The sequence below is a fragment of the Perna viridis genome, chromosome 15 (assembly GCF_037379345.1).
Source record: "Perna viridis isolate PV_CMFRI_1.1 ecotype Kerala chromosome 15, ASM3737934v1, whole genome shotgun sequence".
Lineage (NCBI taxonomy): Eukaryota > Metazoa > Mollusca > Bivalvia > Mytilida > Mytilidae > Perna > Perna viridis.
Genome location: NC_142459.1, coordinates 11569209 through 11587065, shown reverse-complemented (window position 1 = coordinate 11587065; position 17857 = coordinate 11569209). Strand labels below are relative to the sequence as shown.

The 17857-nt window shown below is 38.0% G+C and overlaps 1 protein-coding gene across 1 annotated transcript; it reads left to right on the top strand.

The window, feature by feature from the left end:
* The first annotated feature begins 10036 nt into the window (after positions 1–10036).
* LOC148596937 (uncharacterized) lies at positions 10037–17218 on the top strand. Its single transcript, XM_088564347.1, has 6 exons — positions 10037–10373; positions 11968–12285; positions 13027–13101; positions 15292–15605; positions 16098–16263; positions 16307–17218. Exons 1-6 carry the CDS (start codon positions 10262–10264, stop codon positions 16531–16533), a joined length of 1212 nt encoding a protein of 403 aa, XP_088420473.1. The 5' UTR covers positions 10037–10261; the 3' UTR covers positions 16534–17218.
* Positions 17219–17857: the final 639 nt, after the last annotated feature.

Here is a 17857-nt window from a genome sequence, read left to right as displayed (position 1 = left end):
TAGTTAGAAATTCTGATTGATAATATGACTAAGTGAGGTATTCTAAAATAATATTTTGAAGGAGTTTTTTTTGTAAAAAAAGTTCCTGATATTAAAGAATTTGGTTACCATCTATTCAAAATTGTTCTGGCAAATATGGATAAATCGGACCGAAACAAGAAGACAATAATGACGGCAATGATAATAATAGCTGTTTTGTTTGTTGGGGTTTAACGTCCGCGCAGCAATATTTCAGCTATATGCAGACGATGAACATGAAACTGATAAAATGAATATGAAATCATGATGAAATGAAAAGGGATGGGACACAAGGCTAATAGGGTCGCCAAATTTTGATTGCCACTGGAAATTAGGAGAGATGAGTAGGGTCGGGCAATTCAGCCTCCTGTGGTGGAACCCTATGGTTCCTACTTCAAGAGAATGCCACAGTAGGGTTTTTTTAACGTGGCATCTTTCCCAACACGGTGCACCACTATGGTGTTTGGTCATGTTTCCCGTATTATAGCCTGACAACCCCAGCATGGAACACGCCAGGGGTACCCCATTCCACCATCTGGGGCACACAACCCAGTTGCTCTGTGGGCAGAGCGTCTAGCCCCCGGCTAGGTTTCTGAGCACTATTTAGTCGCCTTTTACGAGAAGCTTAGCGCTGCAGCAGGCCTATTCTTTTGACACCCAGACCTGCACGGGGTTCAAAATAAGTATTGAAAAACAAGCTAATGAGATAATAAAGACCCAAAATGACCGTGTCCCTTCTGTTGACGCAAGATGTTTACACGTTTATCAAGGCATATTCATATTGTTCAAAATGATAGCAACATCCGATGGTTTTTTTTCATAAGGAAGGGCTGTGATGCATATAATCTAAATAAACTGAAAAAGGAAGACTTTGGTGCTTCTAGCTAGTTTAATGAAAAAAATGAAGTCAACAGAAGTAGGAAAAAATCGCCATGAAGTTTGTTTTTGTTTGTTTGTTGGGGTTTAACGTCCGAGCAGCAATATTTCAGCTATATTCAGACAATGAACATGAAATGAAAAAAAAAAAGGATGGGTCACAAGGATAATAGGGTCGACAAATTTTGATTGCCACTGGAACAAGGGGAAGTGGGTAAGGTCGGGCAATCTAGCCTCCTGTGGCGGAGCGCAAAGGTTCCTACTCCTATCGAATCCCACGGCAGGGTTCTTTAACGTGCGAGGAACGTGGCATCTTTCCCAACACGGTGCACCACTATGGTTTGCGGTCAGGTTTTCCGTATTATAGCCTGACAACCCCAGCATGTAACACGCCAGGGGTACCCCATTCCACCACCTGGGGTACATCCCCCTAGCCCCCGGCTAGCTTTCTGAGCACTATTTAGTCGCCTTATACGACAAGCTTAGCGCTGCTGCAGGCCTATTCTTTTAACACCCGGACCTCCACGGGGTATCATCATGAAGAGATGTGATCATAATGGAAGTAATTTTTTTTTTATCAGAAAACATCAGTATTAGAAACACTCAACCTGCAACGGGCATTTAGTTAGAAATTCTGATTGATAATATGACTAAGTGAGGTATTCTAAAATAATATTTTGAAGGAGTTTTTTTTGTAAAAAAAGTTCCTGATATTAAAGAATTTGGTTACCATCTATTCAAAATTGTTCTGGCAAATATGGATAAATCGGACCAAAACAAGAAGACAATAATGACGGCAATGATAATAATAGCTGTTTTGTTTGTTGGGGTTTAACGTCCGCGCAGCAATATTTCAGCTATATGCAGACGATGAACATGAAACTGATAAAATGAATATGAAATCATGATGAAATGAAAAAGGGATGGGACACAAGGCTAATAGGGTCGCCAAATTTTGATTGCCACTGGAAATTAGGAGAGATGAGTAGGGTCGGGCAATTCAGCCTCCTGTGGTGGAACCCTATGGTTCCTACTTCAAGAGAATGCCACAGTAGGGTTTTTTTTAACGTGGCATCTTTCCCAACACGGTGCACCACTATGGTGTTTGGTCATGTTTCCCGTATTATAGCCTGACAACCCCAGCATGGAACACGCCAGGGGTACCCCATTCCACCATCTGGGGCACACAACCCAGTTGCTCTGTGGGCAGAGCGTCTAGCCCCCGGCTAGGTTTCTGAGCACTATTTAGTCGCCTTTTACGAGAAGCTTAGCGCTGCAGCAGGCCTATTCTTTTGACACCCAGACCTGCACGGGGTTCAAAATAAGTATTGAAAAACAAGCTAATGAGATAATAAAGACCCAAAATGACCGTGTCCCTTCTGTTGACGCAAGATGTTTACACGTTTATCAAGGCATATTCATATTGTTCAAAATGATAGCAACATCCGATGGTTTTTTTTCATAAGGAAGGGCTGTGATGCATATAATCTAAATAAACTGAAAAAGGAAGACTTTGGTGCTTCTAGCTAGTTTAATGAAAAAAATGAAGTCAACAGAAGTAGGAAAAAATCGCCATGAAGTTTGTTTTTGTTTGTTTGTTGGGGTTTAACGTCCGAGCAGCAATATTTCAGCTATATTCAGACAATGAACATGAAATGAAAAAAAAAGGATGGGTCACAAGGATAATAGGGTCGACAAATTTTGATTGCCACTGGAACAAGGGGAAGTGGGTAAGGTCGGGCAATCTAGCCTCCTGTGGCGGAGCGCAAAGGTTCCTACTCCTATCGAATCCCACGGCAGGGTTCTTTAACGTGCGAGGAACGTGGCATCTTTCCCAACACGGTGCACCACTATGGTTTGCGGTCAGGTTTTCCGTATTATAGCCTGACAACCCCAGCATGTAACACGCCAGGGGTACCCCATTCCACCACCTGGGGTACATCCCCCTAGCCCCCGGCTAGCTTTCTGAGCACTATTTAGTCGCCTTATACGACAAGCTTAGCGCTGCTGCAGGCCTATTCTTTTAACACCCGGACCTCCACGGGGTATCATCATGAAGAGATGTGATCATAATGGAAGTAATTTTTTTTTTATCAGAAAACATCAGTATTAGAAACACTCAACCTGCAACGGGCATTTAGTTAGAAATTCTGATTGATAATATGACTAAGTGAGGTATTCTAAAATAATATTTTGAAGGAGTTTTTTTTGTAAAAAAAGTTCCTGATATTAAAGAATTTGGTTACCATCTATTCAAAATTGTTCTGGCAAATATGGATAAATCGGACCAAAACAAGAAGACAATAATGACGGCAATGATAATAATAGCTGTTTTGTTTGTTGGGGTTTAACGTCCGCGCAGCAATATTTCAGCTATATGCAGACGATGAACATGAAACTGATAAAATGAATATGAAATCATGATGAAATGAAAAAGGGATGGGACACAAGGCTAATAGGGTCGCCAAATTTTGATTGCCACTGGAAATTAGGAGAGATGAGTAGGGTCGGGCAATTCAGCCTCCTGTGGTGGAACCCTATGGTTCCTACTTCAAGAGAATGCCACAGTAGGGTTTTTTTAACGTGGCATCTTTCCCAACACGGTGCACCACTATGGTGTTTGGTCATGTTTCCCGTATTATAGCCTGACAACCCCAGCATGGAACACGCCAGGGGTACCCCATTCCACCATCTGGGGCACACAACCCAGTTGCTCTGTGGGCAGAGCGTCTAGCCCCCGGCTAGGTTTCTGAGCACTATTTAGTCGCCTTTTACGAGAAGCTTAGCGCTGCAGCAGGCCTATTCTTTTGACACCCAGACCTGCACGGGGTTCAAAATAAGTATTGAAAAACAAGCTAATGAGATAATAAAGACCCAAAATGACCGTGTCCCTTCTGTTGACGCAAGATGTTTACACGTTTATCAAGGCATATTCATATTGTTCAAAATGATAGCAACATCCGATGGTTTTTTTTCATAAGGAAGGGCTGTGATGCATATAATCTAAATAAACTGAAAAAGGAAGACTTTGGTGCTTCTAGCTAGTTTAATGAAAAAAATGAAGTCAACAGAAGTAGGAAAAAATCGCCATGAAGTTTGTTTTTGTTTGTTTGTTGGGGTTTAACGTCCGAGCAGCAATATTTCAGCTATATTCAGACAATGAACATGAAATGAAAAAAAAAGGATGGGTCACAAGGATAATAGGGTCGACAAATTTTGATTGCCACTGGAACAAGGGGAAGTGGGTAAGGTCGGGCAATCTAGCCTCCTGTGGCGGAGCGCAAAGGTTCCTACTCCTATCGAATCCCACGGCAGGGTTCTTTAACGTGCGAGGAACGTGGCATCTTTCCCAACACGGTGCACCACTATGGTTTGCGGTCAGGTTTTCCGTATTATAGCCTGACAACCCCAGCATGTAACACGCCAGGGGTACCCCATTCCACCACCTGGGGTACATCCCCCTAGCCCCCGGCTAGCTTTCTGAGCACTATTTAGTCGCCTTATACGACAAGCTTAGCGCTGCTGCAGGCCTATTCTTTTAACACCCGGACCTCCACGGGGTATCATCATGAAGAGATGTGTTTATAATGGAAGGGATTTTTTTTTATCAGAAAACATCAGGATTAGAAACACTCAACCTGCAATGGACATTTAGTTAGAAATTCTGATTGATAATATGACTAAGTGAGGCATTCTAAAATAATATATTGAAGGAGTTTTTTTTTGTAAAAAAAGTTCCTTATATTGAAGAATTTGGTTACCATCTATTCAAAATTGTTCTGGCAAATATTGATAAATCAGACCAAAACAAGAAGACAATAATGACGGCAATGATAATAATAGCTGTTTTGTTTGTTGGGGTTTAACGTCCGAGCAGCAATATTTCAGCTATATTCAGACGATGAACATGAAATTGATAAAATGAATATGAAATCATGATGAAATGAAAAAGGGATGGGACAAAAGGCTAATAGGGTCGCCAAATTTTGATTGCCACTGGAAATTAGGAGATGAGTAGGGTCGGGTAATTCAGCCTCCTGTGGTGGAACCGTATGGTTCCTACTTCAAGAGAATGCCACAGTAGGGTTTTTTAACGCGAGACGAACGTGGCATTTTTCCCGTATTATAGCCTGACAATCCCAGCATGGAACACGCCAGGGGTACCCCCATTCCACCATCTGGGGCACACAACCCAGTTGATCTGTGGGCATAGCGCGCTAGTCCCCGGCTACGGTTCTAAGGACTATTTCGTCGAATTTTATGACAAGCTTAGCGCTGCTGCTGGCCTATTGTTTTGACAACCGGATAGGCACGGGTCTTAAAATATATGTGAACATCCGGTGTCCTCTATGTCACAGAACAAATGGTGGGACAGAAAACGAAGCGGTGACCTATATTCTAACATTGTTTTGAAGGATTTATAACTGGATTTACATCCAAACATGAAGTAAAGGAATTCTTCCGAGCTTAGATTTACACTAATAACAGTGAACAGGTTGGTACACAAATTTATAAGAGTCGATGAACACTATATGCAAGGGGAGGGGGGTGATTATAGAGATTGCGAACATTTTTTTTTTATTTTGTGCTTTTTGTGGAAACAAATTACTACTAATATCAAATAATTTTCCTGAAGCCTCTTTCGGAATCCACCTATTCAAAGGTTGTGAATTCTGATATTGGTATGTCTTCAACAAAGAGTACCACAATTGGTAGGCACATACATGTTATTCACTTCATTTTAAAGAATGTGAATACTTATAAAATATGACTGTCATGTATGCATGTTAATACATCTATAATCACTATTTACTGAGAATAAAAGTTATTTTACATAAACATTTTTGTCGTATTGAGACGTATTCTCCTGATGCTTAATCCATCATTGGGTTTGTATATTATATCTTTCAATGACAATATATATGAAAGATTGATTGATTGTTGGGGTTTAACGTCGGAGCAGCAATATTTCAGCTACATTCAGACGATGAACATATTTGTTTGTTGGGGTTTAACGTCCGAGCAGTAATATTTCAGCTATATTCAGACGATGAACATGAAATGGATGATAAAATGAACATGAAATGAAAAAAAGAAAGGATGGGTCACAAGGATAATAGGGTCGACAAATTTTGATTGCCACTGGAAAAAGGGGGGATGGGTAAGGTCGGGCAATTTAGCCTCCTGTGGCAGAGTGCAAAGGTTGCTACTCCTATCGAATACCACAGCAGGGTTCTTTAACGTGCGAGGAATGTGGCATCTTTCCCAGCACGGTGAACCACTATGGTTTGCGGTCAGGTTTTCCGTATTATAGCCTGACAACCTCAGCATGTAACACGCCAGGGGTACCCCATTCCACCACCTGGGGTACATCCCAGTTGCTCTGTGGGCATAGCGCCCTAGCCCCCGGCTAGGTTTCTGAGCACTATTTAGTCGCCTTATACGAAAGCTTAGCGCTGCTGCAGGCCTATTCTTTTAACACCCGGACCTGCACGGGGCACGATGAACATGAAATGATGATGAAATGAAAAATGGGATGGGACACAAGGACAGTAGGGTCGACAAATTTTGATTGCCACTAGAAAGAGAGGGATGGGTAAGGTCGGGCAATTTAGCCTTCTGCGGCGGAGCGCAGTGGTACCTACTCCTATCGAATACCACAGCAGGGTTCTTTAATGTGCGAGGAACGTGGCATCTTTCCCAACACGATGCACCACTATGGTTTGCGGTCAGGTTTTCCATATTATAGCCTGACAACCCCAGCATTAACATGCCAGGGGTACCCCATTCCACCTCCTGGGGCACACATCCCAGTTGCTCTGTGGGCAGAGCGCCTAGCCCCCGGCTAGGTTTCTGAGCACTATTTAGTCGCCTTTTACGAGAAGCTTAGCGCTGTTGCAGGCCTTCATTGTCTGAATATAGCTGAAATATTGCTGCTCGGACGTTAAACCCCAACAAATAAACAAACAAACCTATTCTTTTGATACCCAGACCTGCACGGGGTTCAAAATAAGTATTGAAAAACGATCTAATGAAGACCCAAAACGACCGTGTCCCTTCTGTTGACGCAAGATGTTTACACGTTGATTGATTGATTGTTGTTGTTTATTGCCGTTTCGGCGACCATGGCCATATCACGGCAAGAACATTTAATGCAAGGAAAATATTAAAATTAAGATCAAAGTCTCTTCATAAAATAATGAAATTATGATTGATTGATTGTTGGGGTTTAACGTCCGAGCAGCAATATTTCAACTATATTCAGACAATGAACATGAAATAAATGATAAAATGAACATGAAATGAAAAAAAAAGGATGGGTCACAAGGATAATGGGGTCGACAAATTTTGATTGCCACTGGAACAAGGCGAAGTGGGTAAGGTCGGGCAATTTAGCCTGCAGGCCTATCAAGTATATTCAAATGTTCCATCTGTTATGAAGATGATCAATACAACTCATTCAAAACCAAGGCTGCTGCTGAAAGATATATTATGGAGGGACACAGTAGTTTTGGATGGCAGTGCATCTACTGCAAGGCTGTCACTGCAAGGGAAAATGGACGCCATGGTAGGTGTTCGAGAGGCGACGGAGGTTTTTCATATGTGTGCTATAATCGGCATAATGGTGATGTAGGAGACAAGGCTAAAAGTGACTTTGTGAAGTACAAGAAGGAATTCGCTCAGGGCAAAGTCTATGAGAGAAAGATAGAGTGCCCTCCTAGAAAAAGAAGTGCTTCTGAAGGTGCACGGGGATCTTCCCCGAAGAGGAAGTTCGTGGAGAACCGAAGACACACTATTTCTTCAACACCTACAGTGCCTGATTATGCAGATCCTAAGGAGAAAGTAGATGTTGAAGCTGAACCACCACAAGTTCAGATGTCTAAAACTCACCTTTATGATAAAGCCTCTACCTTAAAATACAATGCTGATACCGAGTCAGAACAGTCGGAAAATGACGATGATGTGTATGTTCCACGAAAAGTAGTCGCTACAACAACGTTTGAGGGAGACGTGTCGCAACAGCCAGCTGATGACGACGTTCTTTCTTGTCCGTCATCGTGCAATATCAGTTCACCAAGACAGCTGTCTCCAGTTAAACCAGCAAAAGGCCCTACAGGTCAAGCCGTTAGGACGACGAGCAGTTAGCTCGAGTAAGCTACGGATGATCTTAATCGTACCATCTTCCAGAGACTGAAATGTATTGAGGATCATCACGTTATTCTGGATGTAGGGGGAGAGTTATTCCACACGTCTACTTCCACTCTTCAATACGATCCTAGTTCTCCTTTGGCGGTGTTCACAAATCGTCGCTAAGGGTATGATGGTCGTCGGCAAGTGTTCATAGATCAGAACCCAAAACATTTTCTCCTAGTATTGGACTACCTAAGGAATGAAGGACTTTTATTTCTTCCGTCTCCATCTAATGAAATTTCAACTCTTCTGGAAATTAAACGTCTAGAGACAAACTTGAGATTGGATGGAATGTGTGGTATAACTGACACGAGGATTGAGGATATTCGCAGACTTTGACCATGATGTTTATGTATTAACTATTTTAATGTTTTCATGTTTTCGTTTTGTATCCTGGATCAAATAAGTTTAGTAGATACTGGGATACCTTAACACATATTGTCATACCATTAAACTCATTGTTTGGGGACAAACACTTTTTAAGAGGGGGGTTGTGTCACGAACCTATTTCAGATTTGTGTTATAATTTGTTTTAATATTTTATTTCTACTTAATTAGCATACTAGATAATGTTGATTCAAGCATTTAATCATTTTAACTCAGGAACTATTGATTTTTCTGAGTTCAGGTAATGTCTTATTTTCTCACCTGCGATTAATTTAGTCCTCTTCAAGACATTTAAAGGCATGAAATAAGCATGCTCTCTTTGTACATGACTGACTTCAGAACTATATAAGCTGAAGAAAATCATTGTTACATGTTCAGTCTTAAAGAGGCTGAACCAGATATCATGCATTTCATTTCACATACCTAAACCCTAGACTGTGGTAAACAATTAACCATAATTGTGGTAAACTTTAACCATTATTTTGTGGTAAACTTTAACCATTATTTTGTGGTAAACATTTAACCATAGTTTGTGGTAAACTTTAACCATTATTTGTGGTAAACATTTAATCATTATTTGTGGTGAAAACTTGGATTCCATTCACAGGGATTGACACTAACAGTCGCCCAGTCGCCCGTGGCGACTTAAATTTTTGCTGGGCGACGATAATAACCATTGTTTGTCGTCCAAGTGGCGACCGTAATTTTGGTACGAGGTCGGGTTTGTTTTCCGGTTTTTAGGCATACTGGAAATCGCAACTGGTTGAATTTTGCGTACAAATACAAATAATAAATACCAGTTAGTCAAGACCATGGTAAAATGTGGCGATACATTGAAGGGGTAAAGCCGATTGCGAAGGAACAAACTAAACGATCTCCTGTAAAAAAACGAAAGAGAGACTCTGGAAATGAATCGTTGGATTCTGATTTAGATGAGCACTTTGTTTTTGAAAGACTTTTTGACTTTGGAAGAGATTGATGATGTTTCACTGTTTCAATCACTAATGAGTTTTAATTCATTATTGTTTAAGAATTAATAAAAAAAAAAACTATTTCATGAAATGTTTATTTGTGAGTACCAACTACAGTACTAGATGAGAACCAATTAGGTAATAAACTGAAGACAGGGAAATAAATTGTTTATTCCATAATACTTTTAAAATCTCTTGAAAAGAAATGTATTTTCAAACAATTACACATTAAACTAATATTCTGAAAAATTTTCTGGGCGCCTAACTTTTTTTCTGGGCTCCTAGATTTTTTAACTTAGGAGCCCGGGTGGCAACCAAGATAAAAAAAAGTTAGTGTCAATCCCTGATTCATGGTAATAACAATAATGGTAACACTCAACCACAACTATTGGTTCTGATCTGCCATACAGTCTAGGGTAAAAGGGATATTTAGGACTATACAGTAAGCACTGCTTCATAGAGAAACATATTCAGCTGACATTATTTTGGTTTGAACCATAATATTGTTGTATATATCTTCATAACATGTATCCAATAAATGTTAACAGTTATATTGTCTCTCCTTCAATCGCAATGCCATTCAGATGAGCTCGCAAAGACATTTATCATCTTACCTAGGGCGAATTCATTGCACGGAAACTAGTTTTAGTTTCGAACTAGTTTACCAAACTTTTCATTTATTTCTTTAAACTGGTTTTAAACTAGTTTGAAACTTGAACTGGTTTTCTCATTTATTTTTTTAAAACCAAAACCGGTTCATCAAACTGACGAAACTGCTCGAAGTGTGGTTCCATGGTTTGGTTTCGCGTGTGAGCAATATGGCGGCAACCAGCCAAGACATTGTTTTTCAATGCGAAAAATGCAAATATACAAATGCATTGATGGAGGTTTTTTTAAACCATGAGTGTCAAGAACCTACACACACAACAAGTAAGTATATTCTTATTCAGTTATCTATTTATAGATCGTATATGCTGTGTCACTCACATGTAAATATCCCAAGCAATGAGCAAAAGGCCCCTATATCCCGGAGCATGCTTGGGAGATGCAAGAAGCTCAGAATGAAAATCAAGTAGGCTGTTGCACAATTCAATTGATAAGAACAATTTATGAAAATCCATAAAATATGATACAGACCTCACTATCTCCTGGTGGTGGGGCTGATGATAAAACGTTCTGCATCTTCTGGTGGAATAGGTACGTAGATACATAGACAATATATAGTTAGTGTATTTAAATATCAACTGTATTTGTACATGGCTTAGAAACAGATTGACGTGCGAGCCTTTGGCGAGCATTCAATCTGTTTAGTGCTGAGTACAAATACATTTAATATCTAAAGACACTAATTATATATTGTTTTTATCCTGCAATGCACAAAACACCTTCAGTTTACGGAATATATAATCTAAAAATGAATATTTTGGGGATTTCTGTTTGTTCATAAATACTGGAAGTGGGCACGGCTTAAATCGATATCCTGTACATAGTATACAAGCAAGGCAAAAAAAATATGTAGGGCTTTATCTGTATAGTAAAAACTATCATTGCAGGATAAATGTATATACAACATGTACAAATTTTCAGCTTGAGAATACACAATATTGTATATTAATAGGTCAGGAAAAATAGACTAATAAAAAATATGATGTGGTCAATAATATTTTCATTTTAATAAAATTTATCTCAGGGGTAGTGCAGCTGCTGATTCGAGATTTATAACAATGTTTTAATCCTGGAATGAGAGTACAATTAGGAATATATACATGTAAGTTCCATCATCATCTAGGTGTCAATTAATAGGCAAGATAAAAAAATATGTGTTTCTGGTATCCTTTCCTTCCCTAGTTTTTCATGCAGACCCTAGACTTCTTATTGTCATTTTTGCTTAAGTAACGTTAAAATTGAAATTAACTTCCCATTTACACTAGTTTTAAAAAAATAAATTACCTACCGACCCTATTTTTTTGAGGCCCTCAGAGGGGCCATTATAAACCGGAACCACACATACCTTTTTGTGCCTTATGGAATAAGGGCGCTGTTTTGGGATAATAATACATAAGGTAAAATCACAGCAACACCTCCTATCTATGGAAGTGCCTTCTTAATCAAATTGTCAAATTGCCAATTTTAATTAAAGAATTCCAATACTGTCAATCACTAATCAATATAAATCAGTGGTATGGAATGTAGAGTTAACATATCATGATTCCAGATAATTTTTAAAAATAAAAAATCATAAGAAAACTTATTTTAAATTTTTACGTGTTTTTAGGCCAAATATGATAGTTAGTGAATCTAGCACTTAATTTACATATTTTCGCAAAGTGTATGTTTATGAGAAGAGATTTGATTTTCAAGGAAAACCTGAGGAAGCCTTCATGGATTTTCATGAATCTTAACAGTGGGGGATATTGAATCTTGCTCTTGTTATCAACCAACATCAGTTTTGTGTATAAACATGTTAAAACAAACATACATGTACAAATGTATAAATGACACAAGTGTTTTTGTTTTTTTATAGATTTAACTAGAGAACCAGCATGTATTGGCCCATTTTCAGAGTTAGTACCAAGAAGGTACCACAGATTTTTTGGTACAGACATTCTTAAATCTTATTTGGCTAGCAACCAGTCAGATGCTGACAAATTTTTGAAAGCTGCGGACCCTGCAGATATTCCGATTATAACAAAGAAAAGAAGTGATACAGTATATCAGCATGTGATGGACAATCTTACAGAAGATGGACAGGATGCTGTCAAAGATATAAGTCCGTGGATTTTCAACACATTGGTAGACTGGTCGTCAGACTTTGAGAAGTTTGTTTGTTCAAAGCCCATAGGTAAAAACATGCTGACTTTTGGATGTTCTATTAGGCTAAAAATTAAAAATTGTTTGTTTCCCAAATCCTGACCAACCCGGAAAAATTGATCTGAACAAAAAAAATTTATTGCCTTTATTGTGAAGAATTTGTTTTATTTTCTTCTTTTTGCTCCTTTTTTTTTTTTTTTGGGGGGGGGGGGTCAAGTACATTAATGGTAAATGATACCATGTAAGAAAAAAAAATACCTATCTACCTTCCCACATCTTACTACATATGGTATGGTTCGGTCAATTGGGGGAAACAAACAGTTACATTTGTATTTGTTTTAATGAGATATTCCATTGTATAGGATATATTTTCTCCATATCCATACACTACATGTATGGTTGTATTGAGTGTAATTCAGCAATACGCTGAAGGCCATTCCCATTAATGTTGTTGGAGACCTATTGGGTGGTTGGGATAGGAGAAACATGATCATAAAATGAATGAAAATCTGGTAAAGTGATGGAAAAAAAACAGATAAATCACTACTATTATTACATGTATAAAGTTTCTGATCCAAATAACTTAACACAATTTTTTCACCATTAAAAATAAAACCAGCATGTTTTCAATTTTTCTTCATCTAAACAACAATTATTTTAAATAAATCCTTGTCCAAGAACAACATTTGTAAAACTCAGCTTAGCATTATTCCTTTTTCATGCATATATTCTATACCACAATCAGACCTTAGTACATGTATTTATATTCCAGAGAAGAATTTGGCGACCTCAGATGATAATGGAGACTTGGATCCAAACAACAATATTGGGAAAGAAAAGTTTAAAGGTACATTTTACAAAGACCATGTTACCCTTTGTTATCATTTTGGATGTCAGGATCAAGCACCATAATAGGTCTGTCAAAGTCAATCTTACCTTTGATATCAAGTTTCAAACCGTAAATAGTGTTATGCATTTTTATTAGGGCCCTGGCACAAAGTGCGGACAACCCTACAGTAATCAGTCTGTCCGTCCGTCTGTAACAAAATAGTTTTTCACACTTTTTTTAAATGCTTGCAGATATTGAGCTGATTTTTAGCTCACCTGGCCCAAAGGTCAAGTCACCTATTACTACAAATATCTCTATAACTGTAAGAGATATTGGAAAAAAAATGTGACCTTCCTTGTTCGGCTTGATAAGCTCTTCGAAAGTCTTCATTGGGTCCAAGTTGTCAAGTGACTCTTTATGAGAGTTATTGCCCTTGAAAGGTATAATTTGCTGGTTTTTGCTGTTTTTGGCTTCTATCTTAAAAACCCATAATGATAGAAAGAAACTTTCAATTGTTGAAATAAACCTCATGACCAGCCCTACAAAACATCTAACAGAGTCAAAGTTGTGAATTGACTTTTTATAGGAGTTATTGCCCTTGAAAGGCATTTTTTGCTGTTTTTGGCCTCTATCTTTAAAACCGTAAATGATAGAAAAAAACTTTCAGTTGTTGAAATGATCCTCAAAACCAACCCTATAAAACATCTAACAGAGTCAAAGTTGTGAAATGACTTTTTATAGGAGTTTTTGCCCTAGAAAGGCGTTTTTTGCTGTTTTTTGCCTCTATCTTTTAAACCGATAACAATATAAAGAAATTTTCTCTTAGTGATACAATCCTCTTGACTAGTTCTACAAACCATCTAACAGAGTCAAAGTTGTGAAAATACACTTTACTGGAGTTATTTCCCTTGAAAGGCGTTTTTTGCTGTTTTTGGCCTCTTTCTTATAAACCTTTTACGATAGAAAAAAACTTTCAGTTGTTGAAACGATCCTCTTGACTAGTTCTACAAACCATCTAACAGAGTCAAAGTTGTGAATTTATTCTTTACTGGAGTTATTTCCCTTGATAGGTGTTTTTTTGCTGTTTTTAGCTTCTGTCTTAAGATGCATTTAAGATAGAAAAAAACTTTCAGTTGTAGAAATGACCCTAATGACTAGCCCTACAAAACATGTAACAGAGTCGAAGTCGTCAAATGACTCCCAATATGATTTATTGCCTTTGGAATGCTATTTTTGCTGTTTTTGGCTTCTATTTTAAAAATTGTAAATAATAAGAAGAAACTTTCAGTTGTTGAAATATTCCTTATGACCAGCCCTACAAAATATTCAACCGAGATGAAGTCGTCAAATGTCTTGTTATTGCCCTTTAATTGCCAAAAAGACCAGGTGAGCGATTCAGGCTCTTTAGAGCCTCTAGTTTTGTATGTGAGTCTACCCTGAGTTACGGATCAAGTTTACAGGAATGATGTATGGAAGGTCCTTTACTTAGATTGCCGAAATTTTTCCGATCCGCTAAAAAACATGGCCGCCAGCGCAGATGATAGTTTATCCAGGTGAGCGATACATGCTCAGCCCCTCAGCCTCTGGTCATTCAATCGAGTAACTTACCACAGAGATGATATATAGTATTTAGATAGATCTCGAAATAGACACTCATGAGTACTTTCAACAAAACTCTATACTATGACTTTGGATTGCCCCATTGGTGCCTCTTTTCTTATTTCAACCGTCTAATTTTCATACTTCAAGCAAATAGTCTCAGGGTATCATTAATTTCAGTTAAAGGGAAAAATTTCAAGTATACTAAACAGTATTTTTCGGTCTAAATGAGTTAAAATTTAGTATGACTTCTCACCCTCACACATGTTTGAGAATTCCCTGCTGTAATGATTTTTTTTTACATTAAATCACTTTAACGAGTATAATTCTTTAAGGCCAGAAAAAAGTATTTGTGTTTCTGGTTTCATGGCCCCCAAAAAGTGTCACTAGAAAGGCATTAGTTTTTTTTATTTTGATTTTTTACTTAAGAGTTAATGGAAACTTAATGGTGCTTAGCGGTGCTTAAGCAAAAATGGCAATAAAAAGTCTAGGGTCTGCATGAAAAACTAGGGTAGGAAGGGAAACCAGAAACACACATATTTTTTAATTTGGCCTAACCTTTTTTGGATAAAATAGATCGTTAGCTTTTTATATACATTTTGTTTTCAGGTACATGTACAAAAGTGCAAGATATTACTTCAAGTAAATCAAGAGATTCAATTACTTCAAAACAGCCGGAAGAATTGGATAGATCTAGTAAATTATGGAAGACTTCTAGTGTGAAAAGGCTTATTGATCTACACATCGAAAATGAACATAAGTTTAATAAACAAGGCTGCAAAAAAAAGGTAATATGGCAAGAAATAACAGATCAAATAAATATCATGGGAAATAACTTTAATTATCAGCAGGTGGAACAGAAATGGAAAAATCTTACAAAATCGTTTAGAGCAACTGTAGATGTTTGTTTGTTTGTTGGGGTTTAACGTCCGAGCAGCAATATTTCAGCTATATTCAGACAATGAACATGAAATGGATGATAAAATGAACATGAAATGAAAAAAAAAAGGATGGGTCACAAGGACAATAGGGTCGACAAATTTTGATTGCCACTGGAAAAAGGGGGATGGGTAAGGTCGGGCAATTTAGCCTCCTGTGGCGGAGCGCAAAGGTTCCTACTCCTATCGAATACCACAGCAGGGTTCTTTAACGTGCGAGGAACGTGGCATCTTTCCCAACACGGTGCACCACTATGGTTTGCGGTCAGGGTTTCCGTATTATAGCCTGACAACCCCAGCATTTAACACGCCAGGGGTACCCCATTCCACCACCTGGGGCACACATCTCAGTTGTTCTGTGGGCAGAGCGCCTAGCCCCCGGCTAGGTTTCTGAGCACTATTTAGTCGCCTTATACGACAAGCTTAGCGCTGCTGCAGGCCTATTCTTTTAACACCCGGACCTGCACGGGTTGAGCAACTGTAGACCACAACAATAAGAGTGGAAATGACAAAAAAGAATGCCCATTTTTCAAGGAGCTTGAGGAAGCATATGGTTACAAAGCCAATGTTAAACCAGTTTTTACTCTAGGCTCTATCACCAAAGATAATGATTTTGGCAGTGATAACGAATCAGTTGCTGAGAATGATAGTCTAGGTAATTCTGAGACTAGTGACAGTCCACCGACAAAACGAAAAACAGATTGTTTGTCAATTTCAGAGGATACACCACAAAAGCAAGCAAAAAAAGAAAACAAGTCATGTTTTTACCTTGATGGAAACCATGAGAGAAGATTACAAAAAAGAGCAGGAGGAACTACTGTCTGAACTCAAAAAACAACATTGCGATAAAATGGAAAAAGAAGACAAAAAACTTGAACTTATGTCTCAGATGGTTGCTTTAATGAAAAAATAAGATTCCTTTTGTAATTGTTTTCAGGTTTTTGTATGACAGCAAAGTTTTTGTGATCATTATGTTATGGTGATGTCGTTGTATGTGGACATTTTGTTTCTGTGCGATAACATGGGGAAATATTGATCAATTGTTATAAAATTTTGATATGATGTTTGTAGCCAGTAAAATAAGTTAGGTATAGTACTATGGGTTTGTGACCGCTACCGTTTTAGAAAAAGGGACAAAAGGGGCCAAAACAGTTGTACTGACAAATCTGCTGTAAAATATTCATTCAAGTTTGAAAATTCTTTTTTTTTATTGAATTCTTCATTAAACTCTGTCAACTAAATGTGTCTATTGATTTGATATATGTTGCACTGTTACTTTGCTATTGGAGGGGATGAGCAAAGATGTACCACACCCCAAAAATCAACTTTTTTATTTTACGTTAGATTTTCAAATTTTTAGAAAATTGTCAATCCACTAAAGGCTGCATGCATATGTGTCTAGAGCAATTGACTATCCATGATATTGGGCCTCAAACATACAGGGTTCAACATGTTCCTGTTGTATCGACATTCTGCACTCAGCGAAGCTTTTTGGCATTGGGTATTATGAGCTTAGGTGCTTTCATTTATTATTTTTATTTCATTCATTTTAAATGTTGGAATACATTTTGAAATAAAATTTTTATTGATTTTCATGATTCGATTTGTGAGATTTGTCAAAAATGGAAGTCTTTTCATCTCCAGCTATTAATAATCCCAGCAAACAAACTTGGAATTTATCTGTCTAACACTTACTAAGAATAAACAACATAAATATACATGTATGCTGCTGTATAATTTTTAAGCAGAGCCAGACATACATATATGTATTTCTTCACCAGTGACAGTTTACTTTTCAGAAAGTTTGATGAACACCTCCATTTAATTATTATAGACAATAAAGAGATGTGGAAAATGGGTATGCGACACAACCAACACAAACAAACAGGACTTAAAATCACAATGAAAAACAGCCAGCAGTCTTCAACATGACCAGAGGTCAATGCGCACAGTCTTGCATTGGCCCAAGACTTGAAATACAATTCACAAGATCCAATACCAATCCCTATATTATCAATGAAAGACCAAACAATGAACACAGGTCATGAAGATGACAAGGTCAAACAAAAACTTTGACAAAGATTTCTGGCTTAGGAGAGGCACATATGTGGTGGGGTTAAACTAGTTTTTTTTATCCACCTTTCCTCCTTTTGATAATCTTGCATAAAGCACTAATTAGATATGAGTTTGACATCGTGTTATGTTTGTACTTTTAATCAACTTAACCTTAACCCTAT

Bases quoted from the DNA above. Each gene is read 5' to 3' on its own strand.
- LOC148596937 (XM_088564347.1), top strand. From the start codon at position 10,262: ATGGCGGCAACCAGCCAAGACATTGTTTTTCAATGCGAAAAATGCAAA. The intron at 12,286-13,026 runs GTAAAAACATGC...TTTATATTCCAG, and splicing joins TGTTTGTTCAAAGCCCATAG to AGAAGAATTTGGCGACCTCA. The intron at 16,264-16,306 runs ATGATAGTCTAG...CAGTCCACCGAC, and splicing joins TAACGAATCAGTTGCTGAGA to AAAACGAAAAACAGATTGTT.